The following is a 23,195-nucleotide window of genomic DNA, read 5'->3' on the forward strand; positions in this document are numbered from 1 at the left end:
TGGAGCTGCAAAGTTCTACAGTGTTTTGTCTCCGGACAAAAGAGTCGCAAGTGGTTCTCAAACGTTTTGCCAAACTTAAAAATGCTTTCAAACATAGTTATCAAAAATAGTCCAACATCCCAATCTATGGTTTAATCAGTTAATAAAATAATAATAAAACATGATCAGTGTTGATTAAATTTTTTAAACTGTACTTATTTTATTACAAAAATTGTATTATACATAATATTATACATAATATAACATTTGATCATAAAATCAACCTAAAAATAAATCTGTTATCACACAAAGATGGTGCTGCACTAACCTGAAAATTGTTTCGGGTGGAATAACTGTTTTACAAAGACCTTTTACTAGTGAAATTTCATAATCCTGTTTATATAGCCTAACAGTGCAACAATTTTGTCCACAAAATAGACTTCAGCTGCCCAAAGTAAAACAATGGTTATGCAAAATAATATAGATTATATAGATTTTCGCATTCCCTACATTGATGACAGTCATGTAGACCTTTGTCAACATATTGCAGGCGTTTACTGTCACCAGGGGGCAGTGTCAAAAACAACCTATCCGTTATTTACTCCTGCAGTTATTGTCTGTCTCTCTATTACAATTTGAATCACCCCTACAGTGAGTCAGCTAACATAACAAGCATTTTAGTGAGTGTATACTTGATGAAACAATGCAGAAATATTAAAATACCACAGAGTACATAACTGAACTGATTAGTCTGCAGTGAAGTCACCTGCTTTATGAAGATCAATATCTACCATGTCTAGCCAATAACAGTAACAATAATTAATAACATTCTGTAGTATATAGGTTAAGTTTGTAGGACAGATACATTACCTGACCTATACCTATAATACAGTTTAAAGAATATAGATGATCTTCACAGTAACTGCTTTTTTAATTAAATGATTCACAAGTTAATTGTTGAATATACTAACAAAAATCATATTTGTATTTGATTCCAAAATAAGAAAGAAGAGAAAAAAAACATCAACAAATAAAATGAGTCTTCATTACCATATATGAATGTCATTGGGAAAATGTAAGAAAATGCTGTGTAAAATGCAACTAAAAAGTGAATGCAACGGTTTCCAATTCTCATAAAGCCATATTTTATTCACAGTGGAACGTAGATAATATAAAAATATTTAAAAGTTGTTTAAATATAAAAATATAGTAGATGGAGAGGACTGCCAGCTGCTCTCAAAGCTAATTTAGAATGGAAAGAGGCACGTTTTACAACAGCATAATAGGAATAGGAGAGTGGAGGTGTGGAACTGCCCAGTCTCCAGTCCGAACCTTTCACAAATTAAAAACATTTGGCACAGCCAATCCAGCAGCTGGTCTCTGCGTCCTAAAATTCAGTTAAATTCAATTTTATTCATATAGTGCCAAATCACAATAACAGTCACCTCAAGACACTTTATACTGTAAATTATTGCATATTTATACCTTGTATATTGCAGTGATAGAGTCTGCAGCTTCCTCTCTAATAAAAGAAAAGAGGATCCTACACACTGGCAAATATGGCCCTGTCCAAACTTTTTTCAGATGTTCTCCTGGCGTCTAATTCAAGCTGGGAGTTTTCTTAGAATGGTACATTTTTATCAGATTTAAAAACTAGATATATTTTCCATGTTCTGCTGTGAATAAAATATGAGGTTTTAATTGTTTCATTTGTTTGCATTCTGATTTCAGTTACCTTTTACACACCATGTCAACATTTTTGGAATTGGGTTTGTAAGTCAGGATAATTCACTTGTCTTAGCTGTTATTTAAACTGGTGGTCAGCTTTTTCTGACAGGTGTCTGTTGATGAGTTATTGTTTGATTGAGGCTTCCTGGTCAAAGCCAAAGACCACAGGAACATGAAGACACCTGATAAGAGAGAAAAAATGCAACTTTTCTCACAAATGATCAAAATCCAGTGCATACTTTATACGAGAATTAGTCACATACTAACCTTGACAGGAGTTGAATATTGTGAATACATAGATACCAGGGAGTGAAACATATGTGATGCTGGTTAACCCCCAAGGTAACCCCAGCACAAGGCTGAGGCCCAACACTTTAACAGAGTCCTTCCATAAATTCCAGCCTTTGTTTTTGTTTGTCTTTTTCCAGCCAGTGTTGCTTCCAAAGCCTCCACTACCCCTTCTTATCCCCCAGAGCTTAAACACAACTAGTCCCATAACACAGGCATTAAACAGCACCACCAAGGAAGGAAAGGCCACTGTAGTGATGAAACTGGTTATAAGGTGCTTCTTCGGGAACTCGCTGTTCATCCAGCATCTGCTCATTGTTGAAAAACAAATATGTATTAAATAAATATAAAACATTTTGGAGGCAGGATATAAATGTCACCAATGTTAACACCAAAGTATGATTTTTTTTTGTCTTAAGAAATCAAATCTCATGGGTCACTGCATGCATAAAAATCCTACTGATGATATTTTCTTACATGTGTGCTGTTGTATTGGAGAGTTTGGCGTCCCGCATGTGCAGGGTGTATTTACCATAAACACCTGAAATCGCACAAATCACTGCGACTAGTGTCGGGAAGCCTAAAAAAGTAGAAATAGAATGATTTTGAAGTGAAGTATTAAATGTATCTACAAAGATAAAATAAAAAAAAATTGTATGTGCTACAGCTTGAAGTGCAAATGTTAGCAAACATGACTTCTCTGCAGTCTTTCTATTGAAAAAGAAGTTGCTCTACATGAAAAATAATTAAAAACAAAAGTTGAGTGTGGATCTAGACCACTCACCAGCCTTTCAAGATTATCCATCCTTGAGGCTTTATTACGACACTGATTGCTGGACTTTTTTTTTTTTTTCCCCATGCTCATTGTAATCACTCGACATTTGTGCACATGCTACAATTTCATATAGTATTATTGGACACTCTCAGCAAATCACTGAAGTATTTGTAGTAAAAAAAAGTTGTAGAAAATGGAAAAAATACTGTATACATACCATATGGACAAACCAATCTCATTTAGCCATTTACCTGGATTTTAATCACCAAATTTATGATGTTTTCTCAACTTTGTAGTATCAAACGACAACAACAACAACAACAAACCTACACTATCCATTTCCATTTGGCCTGTTTGACAGCATCTGACGAAATTGTGTTTTAACCTTACTTTACTCACCCCATCCAACTAAGCTGAGTTTGAGAAGATATTTCCTGAAAGTGATGTTAAAAACCCGACTTAGTAGAAGGTAGAGATGGAACCCCTCCAGAGCAGTCCAGCTGAAGGTGGCCAGCAGAGACCAGTGTAAAATCAAACCCAGAACCAGACAAACTGGGCTGTCCTCATTCAGCAGCCATGCCGAGAAACAGGACAGCAGGAAGCTGAGGTGGAGGCAGAGCATTGCTCCTGTTAGCTGCATGTGCAGATTAGTTGTCTTCTCAGGACGCCGACGACTAAAGAGAGAAACAGAATTACAATTTTTTTAACAATGGAAGAAATTTGGCCTTTTTTTAAACCTTTCGCTTTGAACCCTCAATTTTGATAACACTAACAATAGTAACTCCACACAGATGAAACTGAGAAGCTTGTGATTTCCCATAATTATTGTCAGACTAAATATGCCAGATAATGTATCCTGTTCTATATGTAACCAAGAGTGCGGGAACCAAGACTGCCAAAAATGGGAAGAAGATGATGAAGCTGGAGGAAGAAAGAACTAAACCCTTTCAAAGTAATATTAGAGATAAATGAAGTAAATTTAAATAAATAAATGTAGCAATTTAGAGTATGACCCATATGTTGATATTTCTTCATAATTTGCTACTATATTTATTTATTTGAAGACTATAACCCCTTTTTAATAATGTATAGGTTTTATGTAAAATAATGATTATCTTTGCATCCTAACTGCCTTTAATCCAAGGAGATAAGTGTCAGAGGATCCAGTGCTCCTTTTTCTGTTTCTTCTTCCAGCTACTTCCTTTATGGCAGTGGTTCCCAAAGTGGAGGGTGCAAAGCCATTGGCGGAGGGGGGTGGGGTATGAATAATAAAAGAAGCCTTGGACACTGCTATGGACAGGTTTTTTGACGGAGCTCCCACACAAACACAAAGCAGAAGATGAAGCATCGCCAAATATGCTTCCGAACCAACTTCCAAGCCAAAGACTAGAAAATGTGATGAAGCATATCTTGCCATTGGCTTCACCTGTACAACAGTGGTGCCAAGTAGGGGTGGGTTTCAAAACTCGATTTTCCGATCATTTATTTAACCCTGAATCGATTATTAAATATAAATGTATTTTGCCAGAAATGCCAGGATCTCGGGTTAAAACTCACAAAACTATATCAACAACCACCAAACAGCTAAAATAGTAAATGATGGCAGGAAAAAGGATTCCACACAAAGATGTGAACACAAAGCGCAGACCCGACGCATCAGAATCTGTGAGATGTCGGCTTTCTCACCCGACGGCACATACACGGGCACGCTGTCGGTGCTGAAAGCTGACACCTCACAGCTTCTGATGCTGCAGGTTTTATCACTCTCTGACCTAAATTCACTGAAACGGCAGCAAAAGATCAAAATTACACTTCACATTTGATAAATATCATCATTACTTCCCTCTTACTTTCACCGTTTTGTGTCCACTACGATAAAATCACGCTTCCTGCACAGCTCTCTCTCTCAGTGTATTTTTTAAAACAGTTTCCCATCTGTATTTTATCCTCAGTTACTTTGACACAAAGGTGTCTGCAGTGATGCTCACACCTCTGATGAAGTCTCACAAGTGTCAGTACTGATAAATGATCAGAATTATAATATTTCTGATTGTCTGGGGCAAAATTTAATCAAATCGAATCTGCATCCAATTGATTAGAAATCATTGATGATACCCAGCCCTTGTGCCAAGGTAGGTTTCCCCTGCGTCGGGAGCACGCACTGGGCTCACTGTCCAAATAACGGACAAACATTATCTCACATGAACACTTCTTATAATTACTGAAATTTTGGAGATGTTAGCTCATTATACAGTGAAGTTACAGTGGGAATCTTATAAAACAAAGGGGGCCTAGCAAAAAAAGTTTGGGAACCAGTGCTTTAGGGGAAATTGTTTTAATGTAACTGCATAGACTTCAGCTTCAGAAAAAAAAAAATCCAATTTTGTCTGCAAACATGCAGAGGGCTTCAGGACTGTTCACACTTGACTGAGGATCAGTCAAGTGTGAACAGTTTTTGACCGACGACTGTGGGGTGCCACACTTTAGGAAAGATTATGTGCAAGTGTTTGTTTCCCACCAGATGTGACACAGTACATTTAAACTGGTCTGACTGATGCAATAAACCAGTCTTTCACAACATAACTTCTGTCAGTGGTTGACCTTTAGAATTTTTTCTATGAACTAAGCCAACAATAATATATTTCTTTATCAACACATCACCTCTTTAAAATGTAATACTAGAGAAAATATCAAAACATGGCAGAAGTTAAAAGGACATTCAAGTAAAACATATGTACTCACTGTAGACAAATATAGATGATCAAGCTGATGAATGTGAAGACAACGGAGAGTGCTGATCCAATGTAAGTGATGTAGCTGAGTGTCTCCGAATGAGATTTACTCACTGATAATTGTGGGTTCTGGAACATAAAAAGACACTGTTGAAATGAAGTCTATGTTAAGATGTTTAATGGAGGCCTATCCACGGGCCTCGGTCAAATAGTTTCGGTATTATAATTTAAAATCACTCCACCTCTTCTTATAACAACTTTTCCACTTTTTTCACTCTAGTTTTGACCCATAGAAGACTGCTGCACTCCTGCTTCAAGTTCTCATATGGCATGGTGAACCGTTTTTATAGACAAAGATTTCTGGATGTGTTCCTCAGCCCATTCAGTGACTTCCATGACAGAATCATGTAAGTTCCACCGGAAATCATGAGTATCCACTATTGATTTTCTGCCTTTTTTTGTGGACAGAAATTTATTCAAGGCAAATCTGTTGGGAATATATATAATGAGAGGTAAAATGTTATTCTAGCTGTCTTTTTATTTCTCCAGCCTTTTATAGCCCCTGTCCCAACCTTTTTGAGATTTGTTGTTGCCAACAAATTCAAATTAAGGGTATTTTCCCACATGCATTCATAAGATTTGCAAATCACTGAATTCAGTTGTTTGTTTGTTTTTGTTTTTGTTTTTTTTAAATTGAAGTGCTAAATTAAAACTCCTTCAATCAAATGTTATTTAAAAATTGAATGCATGGGTTAGCTAAGATCTGAAAAGCATCTCTTACTTTGTTAGACATATGGTATCTAACCAGATTCTTACTCTGGATGGCATTACCTTGGCCTCCAGTAACACTGTGAGGAACCTTGGAGTCATTTTTGACCAGGACATGTCCTTCAATGCACATATTAAACAAATATGTAAGACTGCTTTCTTCCATTTGCGCAACATCTCTAAAATTAGTCTCTAAAAAAGTCTCAGAGTGACGCTGAAAAACTAGTTCATGCATTTATTACTTCCAGGCTGGACTACTGTAATTCATTATTATCAGGATGTCCTAAAAACTCCCTGACAAGCCTTCAGTTAATCCAAAATGCTGCAGCAAGAGTCCTGACAGGGACTAGAAAGAGAGAGCAGATTTCTCCTGTTTTGGCTTCCCTTCATTGGCTTCCTGTTAAATCCATAATTGAATTCAAAATCCTGCTCCTCACATACAAGGTCTTAAATAATCAGGCCCCATCTTATCTTAATGTCTTAATGACCTTGTAGTACCATATCACCATATTAGAGCACTTTGCTCTCGCTCTGCAGGCCTACTTGTTGTTCCTAGAGTATTTAAAAGTAGAATGGGAGGCAGAGCCTTCAGTTTTCAGGCCCCTCTTCTGTGGAACCAGCTTCCAGTTTGGATTCGGGAGACAGTCACTATCTCTACTTTTAAGATTAGGCTTAAAACTTTCCTTTTTGCTAAAGCATATAGTTAGGGCTGGACCAGGTGACCCTGAATCCTCCCTTAGTTATGCTGCAATAGACGTAGGCTGCCGGGGGATTCCCATGATGCATTGAGTTTTTCCTTTCCAATCACCTTTCTCACTCACTATGTATTAACAGACCTCTCTGCATTGAATCATACCTGTTATTAATCTCTGTCTCTCTTCCACAGCATGTCTTTTATCCTGTCTTCCTTCTCTCACCCCAACCACTCGCAGCAGATGGCCCCGCCCCTCCCTGAGCCTGGTTCTGTCTGAGGTTTCTTCCTTTTAAAAGGGAGTTTTCCTTCCCACTGTCGCCAAAGTGCTGCTCATAGGGGGTCATATGATTGTTGGGTTTTACTCTATAATATAAGGCGCCTTGAGGCGACTGTTGTTGTGATTTGGTGCTATATAAATAAAATTGAATTGAATTTGTTAGAATTTGTTATTATATGTGGGAACTTCCAAGAGAAAATGGCTCTTTTGTTGCTTGCATTTAAGTTGAAGATATCACCCTTCAAACTCTTTAAAGACTCAATTCATATGCTGTTCCTAATTAAAGTTGCTATACACTGATTAGACAAGCGCAGATTTTATCACAGGGCTTTATTACATTCTGTAGAAAGAGGTTATCATTTTACCACAAGCACAGCGAAGAAGCTCAGATGGTTGCAGCTGCAAATAAATTCATTTCCTGTGTTACTGGTTTCACAGCCTTCAGTGCTCCAATAACCTAATAAAATAAATACGTACAAATACATTAAGTAGTTGTAAATCTTCTTTAGATTTAGAAATGACTATACTGGAGGCTGACATCTGTAATAATACCTGTTCCATTTCCCATTGCTGATTCCGCCCAAAATACACAAGTCCCATTTTCCACCTGTGAAAAAAATGAATAGAAATACCATGAAAACAGATTATTAGATTTTCAAAGTAAGATGCTGTTGCAACCATTTTGATGTCTTCTTACCTCTTTGTCATGTCTGAAGATTAACTTGATGGGTTGCTGGAGGTTATTCACTGAAAGAGTTCCTGCCTTCACCGATAGGACTGAGCCCCTAAACACAGTGCCTTCTCTGCGGTGAAACTGTATTTGCCTGCCTTTTGAACGAGGACTTAGCTGCAATGTGTGAGACACGTGAACAAAGTGCTGGGATGAGATTGACTGCAAAAAACTCTCCTCTTAACATGAAGACCCACAGGCCAAATCTAGCCCTTCACTAATTTAAATTCAGCCCACATACTAACAAATGTGTTAGTATGTGGTTTACACAACTACACACACCCACGCAGTAAACAGCCTAAACAGACTCAACACTCAAAACCACCTGAAAGCTTACAAGCTAGAAAAAGCAGAATAGAACAAACAGGAAAGCAGATGCAAGCAAAGATGGAAGTCTGAGGTTGTTTTTAGCAGAAGACGTTTGTATAACAGAGCGCCATATATCTGTTTTTAAAGAACATAATTTACATTGTGATTGTGATGTTTGAATCCACACACCAGCATGACAAGAGACGTGGAGTTACAGATGGACACCAGCGACTTTAGGAAGTTGCCAAATTTACAAGAGACATACAGCCCAGTATGTTTCTGTTTTCTGTACCTGAGCTGTAAAGGCAAGTTTATGTGCACTAATTCGAGGGAAGAAGGGAGGCTGAAGGCTGAACTACATGCTCAAACATGTTTTTACTCTTGTTTATGAAACTTCCCACACAACTGATTTGTCATTTTCAGGAATGTGAAACAAAACTGGTGAGATTTCTGGGTATATGTACATGGAAATTTAAGATTTGATTAAATATACTACCAGACGTACATATTTGACATGATATAAAGGACAGTATTTCTCATTTCCTACTGTGGCCTTCAGTGAAACTGAACCTGCAACCCCCACAGATCAGCATTTTTTCAGTGAATGACATCAACGTTCTCTTTCTGGAGTCACTGACCTTAAAATGACTGCTGTTTATTACAGAGGCCACCACCAGGACCTCCACCTCAGGCACATTTCCTCTGCTTCTCTGGAGAGCTGATGATGGGATGTGAACCCTATGTTCATGTGTAGGACTCACATCAACCTGAAGCGTATACACAAAAACAAAATTTTAAATATTCTGTTTTTGTTATTTATTGAGTTCATTAATACAAAAATAAAGCAATTCAGATAAAATGTAATTTTTTCACTTCCAAAAAGCACTTCAGCTCCAAATGACCTCACCTCTTGAAGCGAGTCTACTTTGAGTTGTCTGATGCCTGCCATGAAGCGACCTCTTGGCTTGCAGGTCATAATTTTGTCCTCATAACAACTACCAACAGAAATTTAACATAGTTCAGATATACAAATTAGTGATATAACTGAAGACAGAGACAATAAACTAATAGAAATAATTAATAAATAAGAAAAAAACAATTATTTCACAGTCTGCTTTGGTGTGATTTGAATTTATTGATTTCATTTGTTCACAGTTATATATTATATTTACTTGCTTTAAAAAGTATCAGTTATTTTGGGGAGTGCAACCAACACCCTTTCCAGTTAGACACATTATAGCACTGATCTTTGAAAACCCCTGACAGTAATTTAAAAATAATGTCCTACGCTTCCAGAGTGTCAAATGCATCTCAAAATGTGACAAAGTGTCCTTTCATGTCATAAATATTTATTTATACACAGACACTTTGCCAGGAGCCCTCAGTGTCACATTTGATTGAGATTACGGTATAAATTAAAAAGATTATACACTTAGTACGTTTTTATGATGAAACCATGTTAAAACACTGAAAAGCAGCCTATGTAGAGATAAAAACATTTTAACAGGCAGTAACTTCTGTTATATGGAGTGAATGCATAAACAGTGATCATATCTCTCCTTCAGGTTGTATCAATTATGTTAAACTAGTATTTATCAACAGCAAGTTTATTTATTCATGAGAAAGATGATATAACCTTTCAAAAGCAGGAATGTGAGATGTACAGAATAAAACGAATTACCGTGTCCATGCAGTGGGCCTTTTTAGGCACTCCTGGAGAACATTTTCACAGTAGTCTGCTATAGTGATACACACCAGAAGTGAAGGGATCAAAATTAGCATCATTAATACATTTAAACAAGACTGAAAGGTGATAAAACATCAAAGTGACATTTAACTCCAGAGGCAAGTGAGAAGCAGCTGTTTGATCAACACTAGGAACTTAGCGTTCCTGCTACCTGATAGCTGAGATGCTAGTCAGTGATTTTACTTTTCTCGTGGTTTGAGAAAATCCACAACCTTGAGATAATAACAGTTAGAGTGGTATTTCCCTCACAAGCACACAACTTTAAACATCATAGGAATGATATGGTAAATTTACTCACCCACAGCTTGGGACATAGAAAAACAGAAGATTGTAACTAGAAAAAATGTAATCCACATCGTGGCTCACTCAGCCACAAACACAGGTATGCTCTATGAGGTCCACAGGGTGTTGCTCTGCTTGGCTGAGGCTTGCTAACTGAGACAAAGTGGGAGTTTCACATCTGTATATATCACATGTTCTTGGCAGAGGCAGAAGTTCAAGTAGCGAGTTGTTGCTCTGAGTTATGATAGAAATATTTACACAGACAGTATATAACCACACTGAACACACAGGCAGTGAATCAGTTTGAGCGTTGTCTGCCGGAGACCCTGCTGCTATGGTTACATGAAGGAAAATTATCAGTTGTTTTATCAAGGCTTTATCATTTGAATTAATGGTATGACCTTAATCCTTTCTATGCTGTGCTTCTTGGTTGACAGAGAGAGCCAGAGAAAGATAAACATTCATAAACACAAGATAACTTGATGAGATCATAACTTGGGCAAAGAATTTCAATAAATTAATGTTAAAACAAGTCTGACAGAAATCTTAAAATCCACCCTAAAGAAAAAAAGAGAGTTAGGAAATAAGTTTAAAAAAATAAAAGACATTTCCAAAGTAAAAAAATCCAACACAGAGTACTGTTGCACCCTGTTTCAAACCATGCTGATAGTTACAGCCATCAGTACCATTACAAAAGCCTCAGTTAAATAAGGTTTCATTACTGAGTCATAGAAACCATTTAAAATTAATCTATTATGCTTATTTCCAGCTTATTTCTGCTACTCCTTCACTATATTTTGTATGTAAATATTGTATGTTGTACTTCATGTCTTTATAATATATCTATGGGTTTATTTTGATGCTGCCTTCCCGAGTTCCTGAAGGCTCTGGATGTTGTAGGGCTGTCCTGGTTAACACACCTCTGAAATGTTCAGTGGAGATCTCAGGGGGTGCCTTTGGAATGGCAGACTGTAGTGGTGGTTCCCCTGTTAAAGAAGAGCTCCGACAATAGGGGATCACACTTTTCAGCCTCCTTAGGAAAGTGTATGCCAGGGCACAGGACAGTCTGCCAGTTAGTCAAACCTTGGATTCTGGAGGAATGATGACTTTTTTGTTCTGACTGTGGAACACTAGACCACATCTTAAACCTCTCAAGGATATTCAAAGGTGGGTAGGAGTTTGCTCAACCAGTATACATGTGTTTTGTGGACTTGGAGAAGGCATTTGACAGGGTCCCTCAGGATATCCTGTTGAGGAGAATGGGGTGCCTGGCTCATTTTTACAGACCATTCTGTCCCTGTACAAATAAAGCCAGAGCTCGGTTCATATCACTGGTAGTAAGTTGTACTTGTTTCCGGTTGGTGTTGGACAGAATATCTAAGCATGGCAAGGTGGTGGAGGGTCTTTGTTTGGGTTTTTTGAGATGATGTGTTCATCGTGCGGTAACCTTCTGCTTTGAATGGAGCAGTTTGTGGCTGAGTGTGAAGCAGCAGGAATGAGAACCAGCACTTCCCATTCCAAGATCATGATCCTACTGGGAGGAGGACCCAGGGCAGACCCTGGACTCACTAGAGATTGTATCTCTCAGCTGCCTGGGAATGTGAGTTGGAGGAGTTAGGTGTGGTGTGGGAAGTCTAGGCTTCTATGGGGTAAGGAATGATCCGGTGTAGACAGCAGCCATGTTGTCCTGCAGCCTTTTCCAGTGCTGGACTGGACCGTCTGCATCAGGTGGGTAGCAAGCATCAGAGGCTTTGGAATGGGGACGGGGGGGGTGAGTGTATATCTGCATCAGTGTACATGCATATGTGTGTGTGTGTGTGTGTGTATCCTGTGTTCAGCTTGAGAGAGAGTGTGTCCTTTCACCTGGTTAAGCAAAAGTCAACAGTCCTCGGCTGATGCAGGTGTCCTTGAAGGATAGGGGCAGAGAGTCAAAACAGAGTCCTGTTATCAAGGAGAAGAATTTGTTGTTCCAGAGCCGAATGAGTGAAGGAGATGATTATGGACTGATTCTTATATAGTGCTTTTCTACTCTCCCCAAGTACTCAAAGCACTGTGTACAACATGCCTCATCCACCCATTCAAGCACTTCTAAACACAAGTACAAAGTAATCTACATTCACACACATTCACACTCCGATGAACGCATCATCTTGCCCAAGGATATCTGACATGCAGACTGGGGAAGCCAAGGATCAAACCACCAACCTTCCAGTCTGATCTGCTCTACCACCTGAGCCACAGCCACCCGCATGAATAAATAAACTTGCTGTTGTTTGGGTTAATGTGAACAACTGCATCCGATTTTGCAGTCGGGCTAATGTCCCTCACTGGTCATCAGGTATACAGGGAGTGCAGAATTATTAGGCAAGTTATATTTTTGAGGAATAATTTTATTATTGAACAACAACCATGTTCTCAATGAACCCAAAAAACTCATTAATATCAAAGCTGAATGTTTGTGGAAGTAGTTTTTAGTTTGGTTTTAGTTTTAGCTATTTTAGGGGGATATCTGTGTGTGCAGGTGACTATTACTGTGCATAATTATTAGGCAACTTAACAAAAAACAAATATATACCCATTTCAATTATTTATTTTTACCAGTGAAACCAATATAACATCTCCACATTCACAAATATACATTTCTGACATTCAAAAACAAAACAAAAACAAATCAGCGACCAATATAGCCACCTTTCTCTGCAAGGACACTCAAAAGCCTGCCATCCATGGATTCTGTCAGTGTTTTGATCTGTTCACCATCAACATTGCGTGCAGCAGCAACCACAGCCTCCCAGACACTGTTCAGAGAGGTGTACTGTTTTCCCTCCTTGTAAATCTCACATTTGATGATGGACCACAGGTTCTCAATGGGGTTCAGATCAGGTGAACAAGGAGGCCATGTCATTAGTTTTTCTTCTTTTATACCCTTTCTTGCCAGCCACGCTGTGGAGTACTTGGACGCGTGTGATGGAGCATTGTCCTGCATGAAAATCATGTTTTTCTTGAAGGATGCAGTCTTCTTCCTGTACCACTGCTTGAAGAAGGTGTCTTCCAGAAACTGGCAGTAGGACTGGGAGTTGAGCTTGACTCCATCCTCAACCCGAAAAGGCCCCACAAGCTCATCTTTGATGATACCAGCCCAAACCAGTACTCCACCTCCACCTTACTGGCGTCTGAGTCGGACTGGAGCTCTCTGCCCTTTACCAATCCAGCCACGGCCCATCCATCTGGCCCATCAAGACTCACTCTCATTTCATCAGTCCATAAAACCTTAGAAAAACCACTCTTGAGATATTTCTTGGCCCAGTCTTGACGTTTCAGCTTGTGTGTCTTGTTCAGTGGTGGTCGTCTTTCAGCCTTTCTTACTTTGGCCATGTCTCTGAGTATTGCACACCTTGTGCTTTTGGGCACTCCAGTGATGTTGCAGCTCTGAAATATGGCCAAACTGGTGGCAAGTGGCATCTTGGCAGCTGCACGCCTGACTTTTCTCAGTTCATGGGCAGTTATTTTGCGCCTTGGTTTTTCCACACGCTTCTTGCGACCCTGTTGACTATTTTGAATGAAACGCTTGATTGTTCGATGATCACGCTTCAGAAGCTTTGCAATTTTGAGACTGCTGCATCCCTCTGCAAGATATCTCACTATTTTTGACTTTTCTGAGCCTGTCAAGTCCTTCTTTTGACCCATTTTGCCAAAGGAAAGGACGTTGCCTAATAATTATGCACACCTGATATAGGGTGTTGATGTCATTAGACCACACCCCTTCTCATTACAGAGATGCACATCACCTAATATGCTTAATTGGTAGTAGGCTTTCGAGCCTATACAGCTTGGAGCAAGACAACATGCATGAAGAGGATGATGTGGACAAAATACTCATTTGCCTAATAATTCTGCACTCCCTGTATCAATTCCCCGTTGCAGAGCCAAGATCTCATCCATATTGCGTTCAATAAACACAGTCTGAGCACTCACGGCTTGCCCATCACAATCATGTCAGCCAGCCTCGTGGTGTTTTGAACAGCTGTAACCGTGAGTTGTTTGACAGATGTGATGGGACTTCCCATGATGCACAAAAGAATTCTTCCTCTGTTAAACTCTTTTCACTCTTGATGTGTTTTACGGCACTACTGCTTACCACAAAATGTTGCCTTCTTCTCATAATTTGTGCCCTCCTTATCTCTGTGTGCTCTTCTTATTTATCCTCTATTTCCCCTCACCTGGAACCACAAAAGCAGATGGCTTGTGTTGAAGATCTGTTCCTGTCTCTTTCCTTTATGGCCAAGTGCTGCTTATAAAGGATCACCATATGGTTGTGGTTTTCCTTCCTGGGGTCTTTGTCTTATTATGTAAGGTGCCTTGAGAATAATGTTCTTATGAACTGGATGTATAACTACAGCTTAATTGAATTAAATGCTACTCTGGTTGCATGTGTTTTGGAGGATCTGTCACATTATGTGCTGTTGTAAATCAACCAGCCTATGAGTAAAACCACGAATAAAACAAAAAAAAGGCTGCAATTATTGTGCACAAGGGGTCACTCTACAGCGACTCTGTTATTGAGTTTCATAGTTCAATACTCAGTTTCAATTCCTGTCAGATAACATCAGATGATGTCTGCAGCCCCATTTCACTGAAAAGTTAGTTCAGTCCAAAGCAATTAAAGTATTTTTTCATGTTAAACACTCCATCAGTAACAGTACTAACCACTGAGCTATGTTGCAACATTCATGCTTCACAATCATCTGTACAGTAGCAAAAAGTCATGGCGTGTCTGCATAGTCTCCTCAATTATAGGTGACTAATACACATTGAGTCAGCTGCTGAGAGGGTATGTAGGCTCTGTGATAGGCTGGCTTGTGTTTCAGGATGTACTGTTGATTAAAACAGAAGGACTGACAGCAATCTTTGTACCTAAACCACTAAAGCAAAAGGTTAGGTGCAATTTTAGCTCAAGAAACTAACATGAAACTTTAAACCTTATGATAGTTTCCAGAAATTATCATTTAGACCATTTAAGTGTGTAGAAATGATGCTGTGCATTAAAATATTTTAATCATAGTTTTCCTACTTGACTCATACGTGAGAAAGCCAGACAAAAATATCTGAAAGTGTATAGTTCACTGAGAGACTGACCTGCAGTGAAACCAAATGTTTTTATGAAAGCACAAAAGTTTCCATCTACAGTAACTTACCTAAGTCATAATACATGAATTGTCTTTTATGAATCAGTAAATTGTTGAGAATCTTTGCCTTCTCTACTAAAAATAATACAACCATAAGAATCATAGCTGCATTTTTTGAAAATATACATTTGCATATAAAAGAAGAAACAAAACAGCAACAAAAACCCAAAAACTCATTCAACAGTCAACACCTAATATACATCATAGATAATACATCTTGGCTGTTATTGGCTATTGGCTGCTGAAACTGGTGTTCAACATTTTTTGAAGAGTCTCTGACTAATGAAACATAGCCCGATCAAGACTTCCGGGCCAAACCCACAGACCAAAGAAATATAAATACACCTGAGAAGAGAAGAAAAACGAGTGTTAATTCTTCTTGCAAGTGATCAAAGTCCAGTGCATATTTGATATAAGAATCATTCACATAATAACCTTGAAGGGAGTTCAAAATGGTGAATATGTAGATCCCAGTGAGTGAAACGTACGTAGTGCTGGCTAACCCCCAAGGTAACCCCAGCACACAGCTGAGGCCCAGCACTGTGACACAGTCCCTCCATAACCTCTTTCTTTTCTCTTTGTTTATCTCCTTCCAGTCACTGCTGCTTACAAAGCTCATCTTCTTATCATCACTTCTTAATTTCCGCATCTTACACACAACCAGCCCCAGCATGCAGGCATTGAACACGACCACCAACAAAGGAAAGGCCACAGTAGTGATGTAGCTGACTAGAGGACACTTTGATTGGAAGTCGCTGCTAATCCAGCACCTGCCCATTAAAAAAGATAAAATAAAAAAATACAGTGAGCTCCTTTAACATAACAGCATGTATCTGTGCATAATCAAAATACCATGCTAATTACATATTTAAAATCAAAACCACTGAGTTTCTTACATTTGTGCTGTTGAATTGCCATTTTTGGTTTCCCTTAGTTGTAGAGTGTACTTTCCATAAACACCTGAAATCCCACAAATTGTTGCGACCAATGTGGGAAAACCTGGACAAGAGAATGATCAATTACCTTTAATTGAATCATTAGATACAAAGACCAAGATAAGATCAAATGTAACATTTTTTTTTTAAATTTGCAATATCCATTGCAGTTTCTCAAACATAAAATAAAAGATATACGGAGAATGTTAGATTATCACCAAGTTCTGGGCTTCAGTGTAAGAACCTTGCCAGTGTCTGTGTGTGTACGTGTAAAACGCAAACACTGGAATGTGGCTTCTCTTAATTTAATTTATTCAAAAAGAAATTGCTCTACATGAAAAAAATACAAACAAACAAAAAACAATAATACGAGTCTACACAAATCACCAACCTTGAGAAATTTTGAGATTGAGCCCCATCTACATATTCCTCTTATCTCTAAACTGCCAGACTTTGTCAGTTTGTTCAGTTGACTAGAAGCTGAACTGAGAGAGGAAGTGATTTGCAACACAATGGAAAAAAGTCAATAACATTCAGCAGCTTTAGTAGATAATGTGTGAAAATGTCCCACTATAACTTTTTCTTAATTTAAAGGTGACCAATTCAAACAACAGCCAAAGAGAGCTCAGGATACTCTTGTTTCTGAATTTTTCTTTGTATAATTCTACTTGTTTTTAAGGTTATTTGTCAGTTTTTTGGTTTCTTAGTGTTCTTTATTGTCAGGTCTCAACTGTTATGAGTTTCACCCCAACTTGTGCTCAGTATTTCCGTTTAGGTAGTTTCTCATTTTTGATAGAAGGATAACGATAGAAGTTAGATTAGATTCAGCTGTCTTGTTACTCTCCTGTTTTCAAATCATTAATTACCTTGCCTATATTAATTGCCCTCAGTCTTGTCTTGGAACTATTGCTTCATTAGTGTTTTTCTTTTCTTTTTTTTCCATATTTGACAGAAACAATGTCCCAACAAAACTTCACTAACCCCATCCAACCAGGCAGAGTTTGAGCAGGTATCTCCTGATATAGATGTTAAAGACCCGAATGAGCAAAAGGTAGATTTGAAACCCCTCCAGAGCACTCCAGGTCAAGGTGGCCAGCAGAGACCAATGCAGAAAGAGACCAAGAACCAGGCAAATTGAGCTGTCCTCATTTTTCCTCAGCCATTCCCAGAAACTGCACAGCAGGAAGCTGAGGTGGAGGCAGAACATTGCCCCTGTAAGTTGCATGTGCAGACCTGTGGCCTTCTCAGGACACCGCCGACTACAAGAGAAACAGGATTATTTATTTATCACCAGTTTTGCAGACAGTAGACATAATCTGGCATTTTTAGATGTTTAATTTTAAAATCAGTTTCAATATCTGTTCATACTTTTCATGCTTTTCCATACTTTACACCAATAGAGATTATAAGCTTGTTGTTTGTTTATAATGGCTATAAGACTAAATATACAAGATAAAATGTCTTGTCTATGTGTAAGTGAGGCACGTGGTCCTGTGGATTAAACAATAAAAGACAAAAAACTGAAGCTGGCAGCAGTGATGATAGGGTCTTCACACTTTGTCAAAGTGTGCTACAGCTGAGGCCAACTGTTGCTACTGTCAAGCTATTTCCTGTTGTCACATGAATAGCTTACACATTTCTTCATGGTAGTTTCATGAAGGAGTTGCTTGTCCTGTGTAGAACCCACAATGAAAATTTCCTGTACATCTCATGAACATTGAATGATGTTTACAACTTAAGTACCCAATTTCTTGTTTCTATGCCTATGCAGTAGTTCGTTCATCTGTGACCAAAAGCCATAGAGACGTCTCCACACTTGGACTCTTATCAAACGTGAAGTTTGGAGCAGATTTGGTAACCATGTCATTTTGGCACCGTCACATGCAAGAGCCATTAAATATAAACATTTTCACAACAACTGACATAGGTGTCAGGATTCACAGTGTTTCAAAGCTTTCCAACCCCGTAAAATACTTTAAGGTAAATTGAGATGTGGCCAAAGTTCAATGTAAATTTACAATGAACTAAAGCGAAAGTATCAGCTATAGCTATAGCTGCTGCGCAATACTGACATATAGGTGTGTTGAAACTAGACTGGGGGCTGAAGTGGTTTACTATCAGCAGGGTGCAGTGTCACAGACAACAAGTCAAACTATAGAAGAGAGAACAATAATTTATTTATAAGGAACTAAAACCTACTCTCTGCAAATGGCAAAAACCCAGGCATTTCTTTAGGTTTACAAACTAAATAGGTTTTGCAAAAAAGCATTCATGCAGGGAAGTTCAAACATTATTTTTAAAAAGTTTCAAAAATTGGAGCAACAACTGAGGTCCTATGAAGCAACATGTGGTGAGAGGCGCTGTAACCTAGCAACATAACATAGTAGTGTTCTCAGAAACAGGCAAGCCATCTACTTAGCCACCAAACACTGTGGTGGGCTTCCTGGCTATTTGTGTGACCTGGGTTTTTGCCACTCAGAATGAAATGCTTGATGTGAAATCTTTCACAATGAATGTCATGTTAAGTGTGTGGGACAAGTTAGTTTTCTGATGCTTAATAACTAATGTCTAATCTTTCACAACATAGTAAAAAACAAAACAAAATGTAATTTTTCTATGAAATGAGATGGCAGTAATTCACTTAGTATGAACACATTACTTTAGGTCCTTGATGAAAGGATGAAAAAAATGTCTCGTCTGCTAAACTAAAGAGATATTCTACAATATTTAAATATGACACATCACGGGACATGAGGACACTCACTGTAACCAAATGAAGACAATCAGGCTGATGAATGTGAAGACGACTGAAAGTGCTGATCCAATGTAAGTGATGTAGCTTAGCTTCTCCGCTTCCAAGTTTGTGACTGATATCTCAGAGTTCTGAAACGTAAGACAATATGTACGTATGTAAAAATAAGGGAAGTACCAGTGTGACCAAGAAGCTGGTGTAGACATGCTAAACACTGCAGTTCCCCCAAAAGCAAGTTAATTACTAAGGTTAAAATTGCCATAATGATATTAACAATCAAGTTTACAGCTTAGTACAAAAATAGTTTTGAGGTTCTATAGATAATTTCATCCTATTTATTACAATTGTAATAGAGTTATAATTGTAGTTATAACGAGAGGCTCAAAGTCAGGCATGCGCCAGCTTTGAGTAACATGTTTGCTAGCATAAACAGCTCTGGCTAAATACTGTCAGCTAACCTTTAGATTAGTGATATTATTTAACAAATACTATGTGGTGTGACACAACCCAGTCAAACAATTTGTACTTCAGTTTTAGTGAGAGAATACAAGTATTCCAGTATTTTATTGTTGTTTCGTAAGTCATCAAAAGCAGATATCTGTATCTGTACAATGTACCAATACAGATTATTGATGAAGATTCCTAACATCCGCTGTCCTCTCTTCCTCAAGGCGGCTAACACTGAGGCTTCTAAATGCTGATTCCAAAACTAACGAGTGACATATCAGGTTACATCCTGCTTTTATACAATCTATATGTAATGCACTAGTTAGCTCACGCTGGCATTAAAAAATCTATTCCTCTCATTTATTCTGGTATATTTAATTATACAAAATATGTCACCCCTCAAATGCTATACACATGGCATTTTGTCTCCTAATTGATATGCTGTGCCGAGTTACAGCTGCTAAACAATAAGACAAAAATATATTTTTATGACCAAAGTTTGATCATTTTCTGTTAAATTATATTACCACAAGAACAGCAAAGAAGCTGAGATGGTCGCAGCTGCAAATAAATTCATCTTCAGTTTTATTGGTTTTGCAGCCTTTAACACTCCAGTAACCTACACAGGAAAAAAAATCAGAGCAAGTAAGTGTGCGTCACCTTTTTACTTAGAAATAAAAATACCAAACAATGACATCGATAACAGCACCTGTTCCATTGTCTGATTCCTGCCAAAATACACAAGTTCCATCTGTAATCTGTGAAGACTAAATCAAAATAAGATGGAAACAGGTTATTCCATTTTCTAAATATGATGTTAGCCCAACTATGTTTGTATTTTTACCTTTTTGTTGTGTTTGAAGAATAACATGATGGGTTGTAAGAGATTTCTGATGATTTCACCATTTTCTGTCATGTTAACTGCCTTCACCGCGAGGACTAATCCTCTGAGCACAGTGCCTTCTCTGCGGTGGAATTGGAATCTACTTTTCTGAGGAGGACTCAGCTGCAATGAGGCAGACACATGACAGTAATGTTAGTGTTGAAAATGGGATTTTTGTTGTGTGTGGGACTGTAGGCTGTAGGTTTATATTATGAAATGGTAATTATGAAAGAGTGAATTTTGGGCCATTTTACAGAGAAAGGAGTATGTATATATACTACTCCTAATGTAAGGAGTAGTATAATGAATTATGTTGCCCTAGATGTAACTAAGTAGCGTACTGCGTTACTTTGAAGAAAAGTATCCTGTTCAATGTGTAATACATTGCTTTTTAAAAGACCCCAATTCTGATAACAACAAAGAGGGGAAATAGCTCACAGCATGCAATTCATTTGCATATCTTTGACATGCTGCTTGGAGCTGGTGGTGACTCTCAAAGCAAAGCCCACGAGAACCTAATGAGCATCAATAAGCAATCGAGTGGGTAAAAATTATTGATAATGGAATCAGCATTGCTAAATTCTTATAAGTTTCCATTCCTACTGATGCGTGAGAAAATAATAAAGCCCTCTGAAAAGTGAGGACTCTTAAAGAGAATGCAACAAGGATGCCATGGAAAGATGATTCGTTTTGCAGGGCAGTGTCCTGTTGAGAATCCAAATCCTACAACTTTAGCGCCCTATCTTGCAAAGCCATAATGGACTTTTGGATGTTGTCATTTTGCCCCTGCTCAGGCTTTTCAAAAGCTGCCATCCTCCATCTGAACTTTCACCTTTGTGTCTCTAACGTCTGGCTTTCTTCCACATCACCTTCTGACAGCTATAAATAAACTTCTACAGCTCTGAGTAAAATCCTTTCTGCCTCGCTCAGCCATCATATCATTCTGCAATCAAACAAGACCTGATCTCCACTTCAAGGGACAGAGGATATAAAGTAAATAAACAAAATTTTTGGAAAAAAAAGTTGATGCAAAATGTTTCTATGAAAGACAATACTTAAATTATGTATTCTTACGGTATGATGGGACTAAGGTTCTCTCTTAAGGTTCTACTTACCTTAAAATAAGTGCTGTTGATAACAGAAGCCATCACTGTGGTGGCAGCTCCTTTGAAAGCTGAGGATGGGATGTGAATTCTGTGGTGAGATGTAGGGTTCATATCACCCTGAAAAGCACAAACAAGAGCATGAAAAAAGATCTGAATGCATACATCCTCCACAGTATATCAATACAAATATATATAACACAGGTTATAATTTATAAAAGTTACCTTTGCTTGCACCTTGTTCCTTGTCTCAGGTATTTATAGATCTTTCAAGAAAAGATATTATAAAAACAACAAACTCACCCCCCAAAAATGTGCTCACCTCTAGTGATGAGTCCACGGTTTGACGACTGAAGCCGAATATACGCCTTTTGAGTTCACAGGCTGCAGTTCTTTCCTCATAACACCTGCAAAGATATACTCACTATATAAGTATTCACTGATCTGAAACAAATGGCACAACTAAATCTATGAATATATACTGAAGGTGACGTTTCCATTACAATAATCAGATAATATATTACCTGCAAATATTGATAAACACTACCAGACAAAGTTGGGACACACCTTCACATTTACTGGTTTGTTTTAATTTTCACGACTATTTATGTTGCAGATTCTCACTGAAGGCATCAAAACTATAAATGAGCACACATGGCATTATGTAGAAAACAAAAAAGTGTGAAAAAAGTCAATACATGTTTTATATTTTACATTCTTAAAAATAGCCACGCTTTGATTACTGCTTTGCACACTCTTGGCATTCTCTCACTGAGCTTCATGAGGTCGTCACCTGAAATGGTTTTCCAACAGACTTGAAAGAGTTCCCAGAGGTCCATCTCATCCTAAAACATCTCGACTGGGTTTAGATCAGGTGACTGTGGAGGCCAGGTCATCTGGCGCAGCACTCCATCACTTTCATTCTTGGTCAGCCTGGAGGTGTGTTTGAGGTCATTGTCAAGTTGAAAAATAAATGATGGTCCAACTGCAGGATGCTGTGGTAGCTATGCTGATTCAGTGTTCCTTCAGTTTTGAATAAATCTCCAACTGTGTCACCAGCAAAGCACCCCCACACCATTACATCTCTTCTTTTATGCTTCATGGTGAGAACCATGCGTGCAAATACCATCTGTTCATCTTTTCTGCATTGCACAAAGTCACAACGGGTGGAACCAAAGATCTCAAATTTGGACTCATCAGACCAAAGCACAGATTTACACTGGTCTAATGTCCATTCCTTGCGTTTCTTGGCCCAAACAAATCTCTTCTGCTTGTTGCTCTTCCTTAGTCGTGGTTTCCTCTGAACAGTTGATGTAGAGATGTGTCTGCTACTGGAACTCTGTGTGGCATTTATCTGGGCTCTAATCAGAGGTGCTGTTAATTTCTGAAGTTGGTGACTGGATGAATTTATCCTCAGCAGCAGAGGTAACTCTTGGTCTTCGTTACCTGTGGCAGTCCTCAATTTCATGGCAGCACTCCATGGTTTTCACGACTGCACTTGGACACATTCAGTTTAAGCAATTTCCCAGACTGACTGACCTTCAGTTCTTAAAACAATGATGGACTGCTGTTTCTCTTAG

At 38.3% G+C, this 23,195-nt stretch overlaps 2 protein-coding genes across 3 annotated transcripts; both read right to left on the reverse strand.

Annotated features, from left to right (window-relative positions):
• Window positions 1–174: 174 nt before the first annotated feature.
• On the reverse strand, window positions 175–10,605 carry LOC113026643 (adhesion G-protein coupled receptor G1-like). Of its 2 annotated transcripts, none has more exons than XM_026175673.1 (12): window positions 10,326–10,605; window positions 9,962–10,016; window positions 9,188–9,275; window positions 8,919–9,047; window positions 7,939–8,088; window positions 7,794–7,848; window positions 7,607–7,698; window positions 5,513–5,631; window positions 3,170–3,444; window positions 2,473–2,575; window positions 1,975–2,303; window positions 175–1,889 (listed from the first exon to the last, which is right to left on the reverse strand). In XM_026175673.1, the coding sequence occupies exons 1-12, from the start codon at window positions 10,381–10,383 to the stop codon at window positions 1,777–1,779; spliced, it is 1,566 nt and encodes a 521-aa protein (XP_026031458.1). In that variant the 5' UTR covers window positions 10,384–10,605; the 3' UTR covers window positions 175–1,776. The 2 variants fall into 2 exon arrangements, with proteins under 2 accessions (XP_026031458.1, XP_026031450.1); XM_026175665.1 differs by having other exon boundaries at window positions 9,962–10,019.
• Window positions 10,606–15,667: 5,062 nt separating this feature from the next.
• LOC113024673 (adhesion G-protein coupled receptor G1-like) lies at window positions 15,668–22,067 on the reverse strand. Its single transcript, XM_026171973.1, has 10 exons — window positions 21,938–22,067; window positions 21,628–21,735; window positions 20,474–20,635; window positions 20,339–20,396; window positions 20,157–20,248; window positions 19,195–19,313; window positions 17,412–17,689; window positions 16,392–16,494; window positions 15,931–16,265; window positions 15,668–15,840 (listed from the first exon to the last, which is right to left on the reverse strand). The coding sequence occupies exons 2-10, from the start codon at window positions 21,727–21,729 to the stop codon at window positions 15,794–15,796; spliced, it is 1,296 nt and encodes a 431-aa protein (XP_026027758.1). The 5' UTR covers window positions 21,730–21,735; window positions 21,938–22,067; the 3' UTR covers window positions 15,668–15,793.
• Window positions 22,068–23,195: the final 1,128 nt, after the last annotated feature.

The sequence above is a fragment of the Astatotilapia calliptera genome, chromosome 1 (genome assembly GCF_900246225.1).
Source record: "Astatotilapia calliptera chromosome 1, fAstCal1.2, whole genome shotgun sequence".
Classification (NCBI taxonomy): Eukaryota; Metazoa; Chordata; class Actinopteri; order Cichliformes; family Cichlidae; genus Astatotilapia; species Astatotilapia calliptera.